The sequence below is a fragment of the Drosophila subpulchrella genome, chromosome 3L (assembly GCF_014743375.2).
Source record: "Drosophila subpulchrella strain 33 F10 #4 breed RU33 chromosome 3L, RU_Dsub_v1.1 Primary Assembly, whole genome shotgun sequence".
NCBI classification, from domain to species: Eukaryota; Metazoa; Arthropoda; class Insecta; order Diptera; family Drosophilidae; genus Drosophila; species Drosophila subpulchrella.
The window spans coordinates 6,146,114-6,159,331 of record NC_050612.1 but is presented as its reverse complement, the minus strand read 5'-3'; the positions used below and the strand labels follow the sequence as shown (position 1 = coordinate 6,159,331).

Sequence of the window (13,218 nt, the reverse complement as noted above, 5' to 3'; positions counted from 1 at the left end):
TAGTACATTTAATTTAAAGTACATTTTGGTTGAAAATACAATTCTAGGATTTGTTTAAATATTCTGGTGCGTCTCTTTAAATATCTTAACAAACCCGAATGAATTTTTATCATCACAGTCATAAATGCTGACCTATGAGTCTTTAAAGTACTTAACTGTATATCGACTATAAGGATATAACCCTTCTGCTCCGTCCATGATTACATTTTTCCCTCTCCCCCGGTTTCCCCCTTTTCAGTTTGCATTTGTTTCGACTTTTACGAGCGTTTTCATTGTGCATTGCTTCTGGCCCTGTCTCGCTTTAGCTGGCAATTTGTTCTGCTGGGTTTTTTGTTTTGGGTTTTCTAGAATTGCGTGGAGCAGGCCACTGACTCCTCGTGGAAGGTCCCTTTCCGCCAGGACCCTTTTGATTGTTTTCGCCAGCGTTGGCGTTGACGGTGGCCATCATCGTCCGCCACTTTTTGCGGCACCGCGTCCAGGAGCTTGCATAGATTTGCTACGTTTTTCATGTCCCCCCAGGGACGCGGATCGGGTATACCAAATATATGGGTCCAGTTGAATATTTCGTTATGGCATTACTTTTCCCGTCCGTTTCTCTGTTCTTGCACTGCTCGTTTCGTTTATTAAATCACCCTCGTCAATCAAGTTCGTTGACATGGTTCTTTCAGCTTCAGCTTTGGTTATTTTTTGGGTTTTTTCCCCTGGCATCAGATTATTGTGTTTAATAAAAAATTAAGTGCTGGGTTCAAAGTTGAAACATGCGCCATAAGCTTTATCCAACATAAAATCACTCATACGCAGCGTTGTCCCCCAGCCGTTTTCAATGCGTGTCACGTTTCAATTGTTTCAATAGGAGAGTGTCCGTGTGTGGGTGTGGGCGTGGATAGGGGTGTGGTTGTGTGTGCGATGGCCTGTGAGACTGTGTGCGTTCGCCCCTTGAACTTCCGTCGCGTGTGTGCAGGCAAACATGTAGAAAAATAAATATTAAGATATACGCATAGAACAAAAGAACAATGTATAGGTATATCTATGTACTTATCAGTACATCGGCAATGGATTAGGGGCGTGGCTGGGTGTCCTGGGGCAGCAGGACCTACGGTCACGACAAGGACAAATTCCAACAAGTGTGCGGACATAAATGTCGTTATCATTAGGTTGGCAAACACTTGAGCTGCCGAGGACAACACAAAGCTGGTGGGGATGCCCAAGGAGGGCCGAATCAAATATTGAACGCAATGAATGATTAAGGGCAAGCTCAGCGCCGGAATTTCCATTGACTTGCAGATACTATTGCAGCTTGTTGAATGCCTGGTCGGTCTTAATTGCATTTTGAGTGCAAACAAGCGGCAAAAGTTACTTTAAATCCCAAGAAATCGTTTCAAATGTTAGTCAATATCCAATAATTAGGGCTATGCACTAGCTTAAATTCCTAGAAAAAGACAGCACTTCACTTTCCATAAAAAGTTAATGAACTTGGCGTAAACAATCTCCAGCCAAGCATGACCCATCATTAATCAATCTGCAGCTGAGCTCCGCGGATGGTAAAAAGTTTATTCCACAAACAGAATCTGAGATCAGCAAGCACTTAACATCTACTTACACCTCGAGGCGCCAGAAACTAACATCGGCAACGGCCATAAAACCCGTTGTTGATTCATCTGCCAAGTGGCAGGGGGATCCCCAAGCCCTGACCCCTTCACCTCGAGGAGTTACAACTACTCATTGCCATGTCGGCCACAAAAAAGGCAACTTTGAGGTGCAGGAAGCAAAGTTGAGGTGGCTCAAAAAAGTTCAAGTGTTGGGCAAACAGAAAAACATGCTGGGCCCCGAGTGAAATGAAAAATGTTTCCCAGCTCACCCGGTCGCAACCGAAAACCTAACCACTCTCCCGCTATCAACTTTCAAATCATCAGAACCCACAAATTTGCAAAGTTGGGCCCAAGAAGACCGAGGAATAAAGTTTTATGCCTGGCGTCAACTTAATTATTGAATGCCCGCCGCCTTTATTTTTTATTTTTTACTTGCCACCCGCATTGGAGGGTCGGTTCTGGGACCAGGTGTGCCGAGCATTTTGTATATTAAATATCAGGGACTCAGTCGGCAGGCGTTTGAGAAATTTTAAATTGAAAAACTTTTGACCAGCACACAAATTAAAAAATAAACCGAGTATAAACTTCTTTCGCCAGCCGGAAAATGAACAGCGAGCGGCAAGGCGAGGGCGGGAAGAAAAATCATTAAAAAATAAATCCCTCCATCAGGCTAAAGAGGCTTGGAGTGCGATTGCCAATATCTATGGCCTGCCACATGCAGCTGCCACAGCAGCAACATCACAGCAGCAACATCGCGGCAGCAACAGCAACATCAGACGAGTTCAAAAGTCACGTGCAGCACAAATTGATTGCAGCGTAAATGCAATCCGTGCAGAAAACGGACACAAATAATAATAAAAAACAGCGAGAAACCAAAACAAATATTTATGAATTACTCCTGCCAGTTGCGCATTTCAATTGTGGTGTTTTATTTACCCGAAGGGAGAGCGGGTTTATCGGGATTCCCCCTCCAATTCCTGACTCCTGCGATATTAAGCTGATTGTAAATCACGCGCAATATATGCAGATTTATATTAATTTATGCCAAACGATGAAAAGCAAATGAATGAGCTCAATTAATTGGCGGTAAAACTGTCACACTCGGCCGAAGGGATTTTCTATAGTTAAAAAATGAATGCTTAATTGCGACAACAAAATTATAGCATTTTACGTAATATAATAGGTCCATAAAAATTAAAGGACAAGACCTAAAAAAATTAGAGCTCAAATTAAAATTAAAATTGTTAGGTAAATCCTTAAATTTCCAATTTTATACTGCTTCATTTGCTGGTCATCCCTGAACAAATTGCAGAAGGATTTCCCTATGCTGCCATAGAAAATGGCTTACTTTAATCAAGGCTTTAAGTTGCAGATTGCAGTAGAAACTGGATAAGCCTTCAAAATAAGCTGGAATAACCGTTCAATAATCAAATTCCTCTCCAACCGACCGATTTTTTTGAGTCTCATTTAAAGGGTTTCGATTCTCTCCGCACGTCCAAATGAAGTGATGCTTTAAGTTCATGGATCTCCTTTAATTTGACTTGCTGGCCGAACACTTGGGTTGCTTTTCGGGGCTTGGCTTACACCTGTCTGCCGCCTTCAGTTTTATGGGCTTCAAATAAAAATTTCATGGCTACAACTCAATTTGGTGTTTAACAAGGGAAAGTGTAAAGCGTTAAATGGTAGGCAACCCAAATGTAATCAAGCAGCTGAACTCGGGCAGAGGATACTAGTATTCCAACTTAGTAGCGACCTCTTTCCCATTATGCAAAATTGGGGGGGAAATTATTGCTGCGCTTGCTGCATATAAATTAATCCTCCCCGCTTTCAGGCTTAAGAACGATATTGCACTGGAAGAAATACACTTTTAAAGGGTGAGTTGAATTTATTTCATATAATATACTTTTAGATATAAAGAAAGATATATTAGACTAAACAACTGACTCCCAAATTACTCTTTAAAGATCTCAATGAATAAATGCTCATTTAAAGAAAGACTATATGTTCAAATAAAATTAATTTAAGTTGTGCTAGAGAATAGTTACCCATAGGTTCACTATAGAGAACAGAACCCATAGATTAATATTCACACTTCCACACTCCGTTTTTCTGAATGTGGCAAGAACACTTGAGTCCCTTCTGGGACAAGTCCAAGTTTATGGCGCCCAGAGTTCGTCGCGCACTCCTCGTTTTTGGCCAAAAGTATTAAAAACTTTTATTCTCTGTTCTTTTTGCCGCTTACTGTGTGCCTTTGATCTTGGAGGCGGACTTCGAGCTGCGAATGAAAGGGCGAGCACGGAAAGATGAGGGCCTGTGGACTCCCAAGCTCATTGCAATGCATCTCCTTCTGCTGCTTTTTCCCATTTTCCGTTTCCATTTCCCGACCCCTGACCCTGCTGCTTAACTGGCGCGAAAATGGTGGATTTCAGTCGTATTAATTTTTAAATAGTCTGTGGCAGTGCAGTCCACATCGAACACACGCGCAAGTGGCCAGGACTCCAGGAGAGCTGCCGGCGTGTCCTTCTGCACCATGTGCACCATGTGGCACGGGGCAAGTGAGTGGGCCAGCTGCTCCTGGCCCTCGGCCTTCACTTCGGCCGAGACTCGCACAAATTAAAAGCTCTTTGCAACTGCATCGCGCTGCTGGAAAAACAGGGGCCCGGCAATCTGCTCAGTGGGCAATCTACGCAGATGGAAAACCAATCTGATGCCTCTTAAGTTCAAGTTAAAAGATACATTTTCGGTTTTCGGTAGCAGAATGCAAACAGAAAAACGAATTTTAACCAGAAACGTTTCATTTACCGTTTGATTTTTATAAAAAATCTATAAATAAGGATATTATACTAAACCAAGACTTTTATGATTATAAGTTTATATTCTTGTAAAGCTGTATTGATTTTTATGATTCAAGATTTAACAATAAAATTTCAAATGTATTGCAATGTATATGTACTTGAAATCTTGTTTTTTTCCCATCACATGGTAGATCAAAGAGTGTCAAAAATGTGTTCGAAATTATTTAGAACTTGCGCCACGGTCGCATAGTTCCCTTATAGATTACTCATTATGATGATGATTACTCATTATATACATATATAAAATATTAATTATATACCCTTTTCGACTGGCAAAACTTTACCATGTTACAGTAGCTGACATTATAGGCCTTTAAGCACCAAAGTTTCTCCTTCTACCGATCCAGCATTGGCATAAACCATTCGTCCGATCGGCAATACTTCACGGCGGTTAAGACCTCATCGCACAATTTATGAGTCCCGCTGGGCAGACAAAACGGCCCACACGCTAAGCCGACAACTTGTTGGACCCTCGGCCACATTCACATCCCTCCCCCCCGCTGATTTGTGGCCAAAAGCGGGCATTATTAAAGCCTTAAGGGAGGAAATCCTGCGAAATCCTTGGGACTGCCTCCGGCGATTTCGAGGCCCATTTGTATGCCAGCTCACGAAGCGCGAGAGCGAAAAACTTATAACCCAGCCATGTTGTAAGTTTAGTTTAATAGTTGCTCGCGCGAATTTTGCCAACCCCAGTCTCGTCGCGTTTTAATGCAAATTAAAACGTTGCCGGCGCCAAAAAGTTCGCCGTGCTCCATCATTTTTGGCGCGTCAAAGATTAAATTGAGCGAGCAGACGCAAGGGACCTAGCCCAAAACCCATCCAGAAGGTATATGGCCACATCAAGTCGCTGGCGAACAAATGGCTGTTTGCAGTTGGCCTCGGTTTACTTGTTTCAGGGGGATCAGAATGCTGGCAATTTTGTCACACGGTTTTTGCACTTTGTAGCCGGCAAAAGGCGTTGAGAGGCAGCCGAGTTGGTTAAGGGTCGCCCATAAACTTAATGACCTTTCTCCGGAATGAGACATTAAAGCTAGCTAATTTAGACCTGCTTGACGAATGCGGGCTGTCCTATAATAACTAGGAGCCTGGCGTTGATTTTATTATAGTTACATTTTAATTGACTTTCAGTACGTTGCATTAATTAATTATAATTCCAAACATAATTACCATTTTAATATCATTAAACAATTGCACATTGATTCCGCGGTGAAACCGTCATGTAGCTAATTACATTTCCGTAATCCCTTAATTACATTGCCATTTTCTATAGTGAAGTAAATCCCGTAAAAACTAATTTAATTATTTATTTAAAAACAGTGCATTCATGAAATTGACAATTATTTAATCAAATAACTAGTATCAACATCCCCATTTAAAATAGATGGGTGTTTTTTATGCCTTAGCCTATTTAAATTCTCACAACCCTTTTAGAATTTTCACACACAACAAATGAGTACGCACATTTTTTCACTCGCTTTTCATGCAGCTTCAATCAACTTTTGACTTAAATGCAATAAAACTGTGTACAAATTCAATTTCCTGTTCAATTTCCTTTCGCATTTTTAAATAAAATCAAATGCAATTTCATCTATCACTTTGTAAAAGTTGCTTAAATATTTTCACGCGTATTACGACTCAATTCAATTGGAATAATTTAGGGCATTTACATCTCAGTTCCTGCTCGGGGCTTTAAACCTATGTAGTTGTTCAGCTACTAAATCTGTTGAAATTAAAGTGAATCAACAATAATTTTATATTTTCTAGAATGATTTTAAACTAAAATTTGGGACATCGAAAAACATTTTTTGATAATACTTTAAAAAGTGGAAGTTCTTTCCAAAATATGTTTTTTCTAATTATTTGGCCTTAGTGAGACTCGACACATTTTCAAGTAATTGCTCATAGTAGGGCTATTGTGTCCCCATCTACGACAACTACTCTAAAGCCCTAGTTAACTATCCCTGAATTATCATAGCCCCGTGTCTCAGTCACTTTTAACTTGGCATTTTGGCCTTGCGGTTGTTTTTCCAAAGGGGTATTAGCATTAGCCGTCTTTGGCTTTGAATTTGGCTTTGGCTCGACACGGCGGTTTGTGGAAATGCCTCGGCTTCCCTGGCTGCCTGCGGTTGTCCTATCCCCCAACATTGTTGTTGAGGCTCCTGTTCGTAAGCAATTTAATTGAATTATTTGCACTGCCTTCACTGGGCTTTCGTCCTGGCACTCGGGCTTCATCTGTGACAGCTGCCCTAATTAGCTGGGCAAAGGCACGGGCATCCAGTTCGGCTTCGGCACAGGCGAGGGCGTTTAATTAGCTCTCCTTCGCCGGGAAATTGAGGTGAACCGCGGTAGGGTTAGGCTGCTTAGGCTTCTTAGGCTGCCTGGGCCCAACAGCCATCTATTACGACCGAATTGAATTGCTAACAAGCTCAACAGCAGTCGACGACAACAAATGTCATTCATCCACAATCAGGGCATTTAAATTAATTTCACGTGCCACTTTGGCCCATATTTTTGTAGCTGCCAGGAGGGGAATGCCGCTGGTTGGCGTACAATTTAATGATTCAGCGAGTCCTGGCGGCATTGTCTAGCCCGGGCCCCTTATCCTTGGCTATTCATCCTGCGTGTCGCCAGAGCTCGGTCTCTGCCTCCCCCGAGGAATGTTTCCATTAGAGATGATCTGAAATGTGACTGGAATTGCTGGGGGAATACTTGAAGAGGCACTTGAACTGATATTGGAAATTAAAATTGAATGGAAAATGGCATTCGTTGACACTCTTAATCGTCAAGTAATCACCACTGGGCTTAATATACAATAAGTTTATTAGCCATTAAATTGATTTAAATTCAACAAACCTGATTTAAAGACTTAAAGTAGTCACGTGGCGAAATCACGGGAAGTCACATAGCCAATCACGGGCTGAGCTGAATTCGTTTTCTGGAAAATCCCTGGCCTAGCTGTTGTTATTGACTTGGCTTGCTAGGCAGCTGCTGTCTGTCATTTATCCAAAAAATCTGCCATAAACACGTCGCACACGTATGCGCCATTTTAAAAATGGCGTCAGCTTCACTTCCGCTAAATGTTGTCGTTGATTTTGTGTGTGTGTGTGTGTCTTGGTCTACGGGTCCAAGGCAACTGCATTTGAATTCAATTGAACGAGATGCTTATGAAGTCGTTAAGGGCCCCTCACCACACCGAAACTGGGAATCCCCCTCCCCAGCGGAGCCTGTGAATCCCGATTGTCGGCAATATTGTCACATCGTCGAAAATAATTGCCGGAAATACAAAAGGAAGGCGGCGCCCAAACCGCACCGAATAGAATCGAGACCGAGGAGGAGGACGAACGCAATCGAAATGGGAATAGATTTCCAATTTTCTCGGCTCCCAGGGAGGAAGCACCGCAGGGCGTCCTTGTCATTGCGGCTTACGTGGCGTATACTCGACTATAATTAATTACGCTCTTTGTGTCCGCGTGGGAGGAGGTTCCCGAGGATTGGGATCCGGATGCCGGATGCTGGACGCTGGATGCTGGTCGATAGATGCTTCCTCCTTGAGTGGCTTCTTTTCAATTTCAACCGCTCGGTCATTGACTGTCCGCCCGGGGAGCTATAAAAGCCCGCCCGGATTGCAGGGACAGCCACATTCATGCACGGCCAGTGCAAGGAAAAGTACTCGGAGTTCCGGACTCGGTTGGTAGAATGGCCCCACTGCATCTGCTGCTCCACTGCGCCACCACCCTGCTGATTGCCAACGCCCTGGTGCTCAGTCCCCAGTTGCTGGCCGCTGAAAATGAGGCGAAGTCCAAAGTCGGCTTCCCCATCGACCTGGACGACGGCGTAGACGGCGTGGACCTGCCCCTGGAGGTGGAGCAGGACATGGCCGGGGAGCAGGCCGCCGCCAGGCCCCAGCACTCGATGCCCCCCGACTGGCTGACCTTCGACGACCCCACGCCGCCCACCAAGCACCGCTCTGGCCACAAGCCGCAGCTCATCCTCAAGCATCCGACCGGCGGATTCCACAAGCTCTCCGCCCACGGACACCGCTCCTGCCACGTGGAGGTGGTCAGCAAGGTCCAGGGGGTCTGCCAGCCGATGCCCATTGGCAGCGCCTGTGTCTCCGACGACTACATGGACCTCTACACCGACGCTAACTGCTCCACTCAATAAGGGGGCTCACTTCCGACTTGATTGATTGATTGATTGATTGATGGATTGTCCGTGTGTGTGTGAGCTCAGATTTTGTGCGAGGGGGAGGAGTACGACTACCTGGTGCGATGTCAGCAAAGCTTGTATAAATAAATCCATTTAATAAAATTTTACATTTTCTACAAATTCTTTATTATGAGATCGGTTACTGTTCTGCTGCAGCAGAATTTTATTTCTATCTACTAAACTATTAAATATTCATTGGTTTTATTTCTAAGACTGAATAATTTTCTACTTGACTTACTTAAAACGAAATGAAAAGCACCAACTATGGTTGAAGGGTACTTATAAAAGGGTAAGCATAGACAACATGCAACGGCTGTTCCTTTATGACATACATTTTGGGAAATACTCATTCCATTATACATCTTATAAACTAAATTTGTTATTTAAAAAAAGTATTTTGTTCAGATTTTCTAACAGTAAAATATTGTTCTAAGTGTAAACTACAAATTTAAAAGATATTAACCTAACTAACACAATAATGATTTTGAAAACTAAATAAAAATCGTATCTATTTTCATTTAGCTATTTATATTTTAAATTTCATAATTGCTAAATTTGGTTATTTTACTATTGACTGTTTTACCCCCATTTGGCTTTTAACATAACTATGCTTGTTCAGTATATATTTTCCTAAAATTCGCCTTGTATTTCTAGTAAATTTGGATATATTAAAAGATACACCCTCATAATGAAAATATTAACTAGTTTATCTTCGTGATTTTCTTATTCTAACTCCACTTCCTACAACTTGTAAACTACATTTTTCAATTCTTACCCTAATACTACCTCAACTTGGGCCATATTGTTGGCTTGGCTGGCTTTATTCCCGGAATGGTTGTTGAATTTCCACTGGTCACGCACTGAGCTCCGAATACTTCCATAAGTTGAGGAGCCCGAAAAAATGCGGACCGCTTCCAGCCGGAGGGACCAACTCGATCCATCTGGTCGTAAATAAGACCAGTTACATCCAAGGCTCGAAACTGCTCCAGAAGATGGATGTCCTGGAGATCGTTGCCCCACAAGAAGAGTACTTGTTCAAGATCCAAGGCCGAATTAACCAACTGATGCTTGTTGTGGAAGTTCTCCACATGCAGAGCGGTTCCCAGAATCTCTGCGGACTGAGCAAAGTTGATGGCCTGCTGGAAACTCTGGGCCCTCAGATCCATATACGCATCCCAGATGTGCGACCTCCCAATACTCATCAGGATCACAGGGAAGACATGCTGCTTGAGTCTGATCATAGTGCATATATCGGCATCAAAACTGGCGAAGATTAGGGGACGTCCACACCCATAATGAACTGTGGTCTGTAAGATCTTATCCACATAGGTGTTTTTGTTCAGGCTTTGGGTGGATTCCTGCACACCAGAAGCCATTATTTGAGGCCACTTAATCTCCACCAACAGACCCAATGTTTTGGGTAGGGCCTCGAAAACCTCTGAGAGTTTGGGGAAAATTCTGTGATGTTGAGTCACATCCCTAACATTGAGATGGGTATACTCCTGGAGGGTCCAACGTTTCAGGATAAACACCCGACTGGCCTTCAGCTCGGAGTAGGTTAGTTCCCTGATCAGTACGAATCTCAAGTCGAATCGATCTCTTATAGGTCCATCTCTGTCGGAGGTATAAAATCCGAAACCATGCCAGACAATGGGAACGTAGTCCTTGGTCAGCTGCACATCCAACTGGACCATGTCTCCTTTGGCCTTCTGCACGGCCAGAAAACTCTCGATGGTGTTTTCCGTAAGGCTGGTTGAAGACTGGAAGTAACTGGCCCCCAAACCACGATATCCCACATCCAAAGTGGGCCAATTATCCGGCCAGTAGTGATGGAAACTCGCCCTCAGGTTTCCGGCCTCCACTTTTGGCATGGGTTGTATCACCAAGTAGGGAAGAGTCAAATCCCCAACGGCAATATTTTGTAGACTCGCAAAGACGGGGAGCTGTAATATGCCACGACTTCCCTTGATCTGATCCGGAAATATGTAAGCCTCCCCCACAGACAACTGGAGATCCCTAGCTCCCTGATATATGGACAGGCGAAGGGCATTGTAGGTGTCCAAGGGCTGATAAATGCGGAAGACGACAATGGAGCCTTGACTATAGCGCACTCCCCGTTGGTTTTGGGCTCTAAAAGACGACTGATTGTAGGCAAATCGGGAGACCTCAATGCGGGTGTCGTCTATCACATTCAGAGGTGTCAGAATGAGGCGGTACTTGGCAGTAGTCGCCATTCCAGATATAACCAGGTGGTCCTGCCAGACGAACTTCAGCTCTATGACATACTCGTACTGCAACCAACCGCGTTCCAGGTAGAAGCCCCCGCCCACGGAGGCGGGATAGGCCTCTCCGAAAATGTCCAGGCCCGGGGAGCGATAGATCTCGTAGGTCTGCAGCATTCTGGCCACCCTCTGACCCTCCCAGCTCCTCAAGACCCGCTTGCCCTGGCCGTTCTTCGAGTAGATCACGTACCGGTAGTAGAATCTCTGACTGGCGCAGATCCACACCCGGAGGTACCACTTGGATCGCGATTTATCCTGCGCCTTGAGCGGCAGGGCCTTCTCGAGCTGCCAGAAGCCCAGGGAAGGGTGATCGCCAGTGACAGCCACATACTCGTCGGGGGCCAGCCGAATGTTGTGGCCCAGCTCCAGGCTGAAGACCCGAAACAGCGGCACACAGAGGAAGCTGCGCCCCGAGATCTGGCTGGGCTGCTCATCGTCGAAGATCTTGAAGGCCTTCAGCTTCTCGGGCCCGAAAACAGACGGCGACGATTGATTCCCAAAGGCCACGCACCACGGCAGAAGCTGCAACAGCAACAGCAGCAGCCCAGGGGGTATGCTAATTGATTTTAACACATTCAACCACACGCGAGTTCGATACATTTTTCCTCATTCCACACAGCAAGATCACCATCTTCGCGCCACCGAAACGAGTTTTCTCTTTCGGCCAAAATAAATCGACATATGGCTTTAGATCCGAGACGAAACCAAAAACTAAGACGATGGAACCGACTTGGGTCGGATGCGGACGCAACTTGACCCGACGATGACAAACAACCGAATGAAAGAATTTCTTGGAGCTCATCGTGGTTTTGTTTCCGTCCAAATTGGAGTTGGCCTGGGAATCGGAATCTGAATATGAATCTGAATCGGATTCCGAACACGAATACGAATCCGAATCCGAATCAGCTGCGATGGAAGAAACTCTGACTAATAAGTCAGCGGCTCACTAATTGAGTTGATGGGCATGGATGGTGACCACTGGCCAGCGATGACAGCGTGAGCAGATAAAAGTAGGGCTAATTAAAACATGATGGAGAAATGATCGGCAAATTGAGGAATTTAAGTGCAACCTTTCACTGAATAAATTATTTTATGGATCACTGCAGAGCGGGATAATATCTTGCCCATTAAAGTTACTCATAACTTCTGTACCACTCAAACATTTTTATTGCACAGTGTATCTCCGATTCGGTGTTATTTAATGTTCGTTCTTTGTTTTAAGAAATTCGTTGGTCGGACATTGGCATATTTGTACCAAATTTGGCATATGTAAATTTGTGGCCAAAGAAAGTTGGCGGTTGAAGAGGAGAGATGCGATACAAAGACTGGCTCAGATGTTTTCGTTCTCCACCAAGGGCTTGACATAAACCGGATTATAATCCATGTAAAGGTACCGGGACAAATGCCAGCGCTGCATAATCGGAGGCTTCTGCGACCTGCAGTTCCTTTTCTGCCGGATTAGGGTAAAGTTTTTGATGGTCAGCTGGACCGATTTTAAGTACGTTTCGATATCTTGGAGAGTCTTTTCATTGGGTTTCGCCTGCCGGGTGTAGATGGCCATTTGGTGCCGCATCCAGGGAAGGGAACAGTGGAGTTCCACAGCATAGTTATCATAGTCCGTTTGCGTGATCCTTGTCCAATAGAGATCCACTGATGATATGGTATTAAATATAAAATATTTTTAAATATTTACAATAAAAATTTAATATTATTTACTTAGTCAACAATAAATAATAAACTGTTTTCAATTATTATCTTTCTTCGGAAGCTGGCTTACCTATATTATCTCAAATGTCTTAGATAATAAATACACAATAAAGTTAATTGATTTACTTACGATCTTCAAAGTAGCATACTTTTATTCTCTCAGGATTGGTCCCATAAACATACCAGCCGCCCTTGATCTAGAAAATTCAAATCAAGTCTTGATTATAGGTGGCCTTTGGCCTACCGAGTTTCAAGATCATCGCCCGCATTTTTCCACCTTTTCAACGTCCACTGGGAATTCCTTGTATAAACACCTCCAAGTCCAAGTGGCGTCGAGGGAGCTGGCCAACATCAATGAAACCAGGCCCACACCGAGGAGACATTCGCATTTGGCCATGCCAAGACCGATGCAAATGAGGCGCTCTCTAATTGACCATAAACTGAACGGACTTTAGGCCTCACATCCAGCACGAGGGCCAAACCTTTTTATGGCCCACTCCCCGTTTTCCGTTTATGGGTCGTGTTTCGGGCCCAGCATTTTCATGGCTGCTTTTACATTCGTCACGGGGCCATCAA

General features: G+C 44.1%; 3 protein-coding genes across 3 annotated transcripts; 1 reads left to right on the top strand and 2 right to left on the bottom strand.

The window, feature by feature from the left end:
- The first annotated feature begins 8,096 nt into the window (after window positions 1–8,096).
- Window positions 8,097–8,760, top strand: LOC119553584. Its single transcript, XM_037864032.1, has one exon. The coding sequence runs from the start codon at window positions 8,141–8,143 to the stop codon at window positions 8,606–8,608; it is 468 nt and encodes a 155-aa protein (XP_037719960.1). The 5' UTR covers window positions 8,097–8,140; the 3' UTR covers window positions 8,609–8,760.
- A 153-nt stretch (window positions 8,761–8,913) lies between these two features.
- LOC119553582 (glycerophosphocholine phosphodiesterase GPCPD1) lies at window positions 8,914–11,535 on the bottom strand. The gene has a single exon (XM_037864031.1). It carries the CDS (start codon window positions 11,533–11,535, stop codon window positions 9,436–9,438), a length of 2,100 nt encoding a protein of 699 aa, XP_037719959.1. The 3' UTR covers window positions 8,914–9,435.
- Window positions 11,536–12,092: 557 nt separating this feature from the next.
- LOC119554378 lies at window positions 12,093–13,100 on the bottom strand. The gene is made up of 3 exons (XM_037865259.1): window positions 12,920–13,100; window positions 12,773–12,839; window positions 12,093–12,585 (listed from the first exon to the last, which is right to left on the bottom strand). The coding sequence occupies exons 1-3, from the start codon at window positions 13,037–13,039 to the stop codon at window positions 12,266–12,268; spliced, it is 507 nt and encodes a 168-aa protein (XP_037721187.1). The 5' UTR covers window positions 13,040–13,100; the 3' UTR covers window positions 12,093–12,265.
- Window positions 13,101–13,218: the final 118 nt, after the last annotated feature.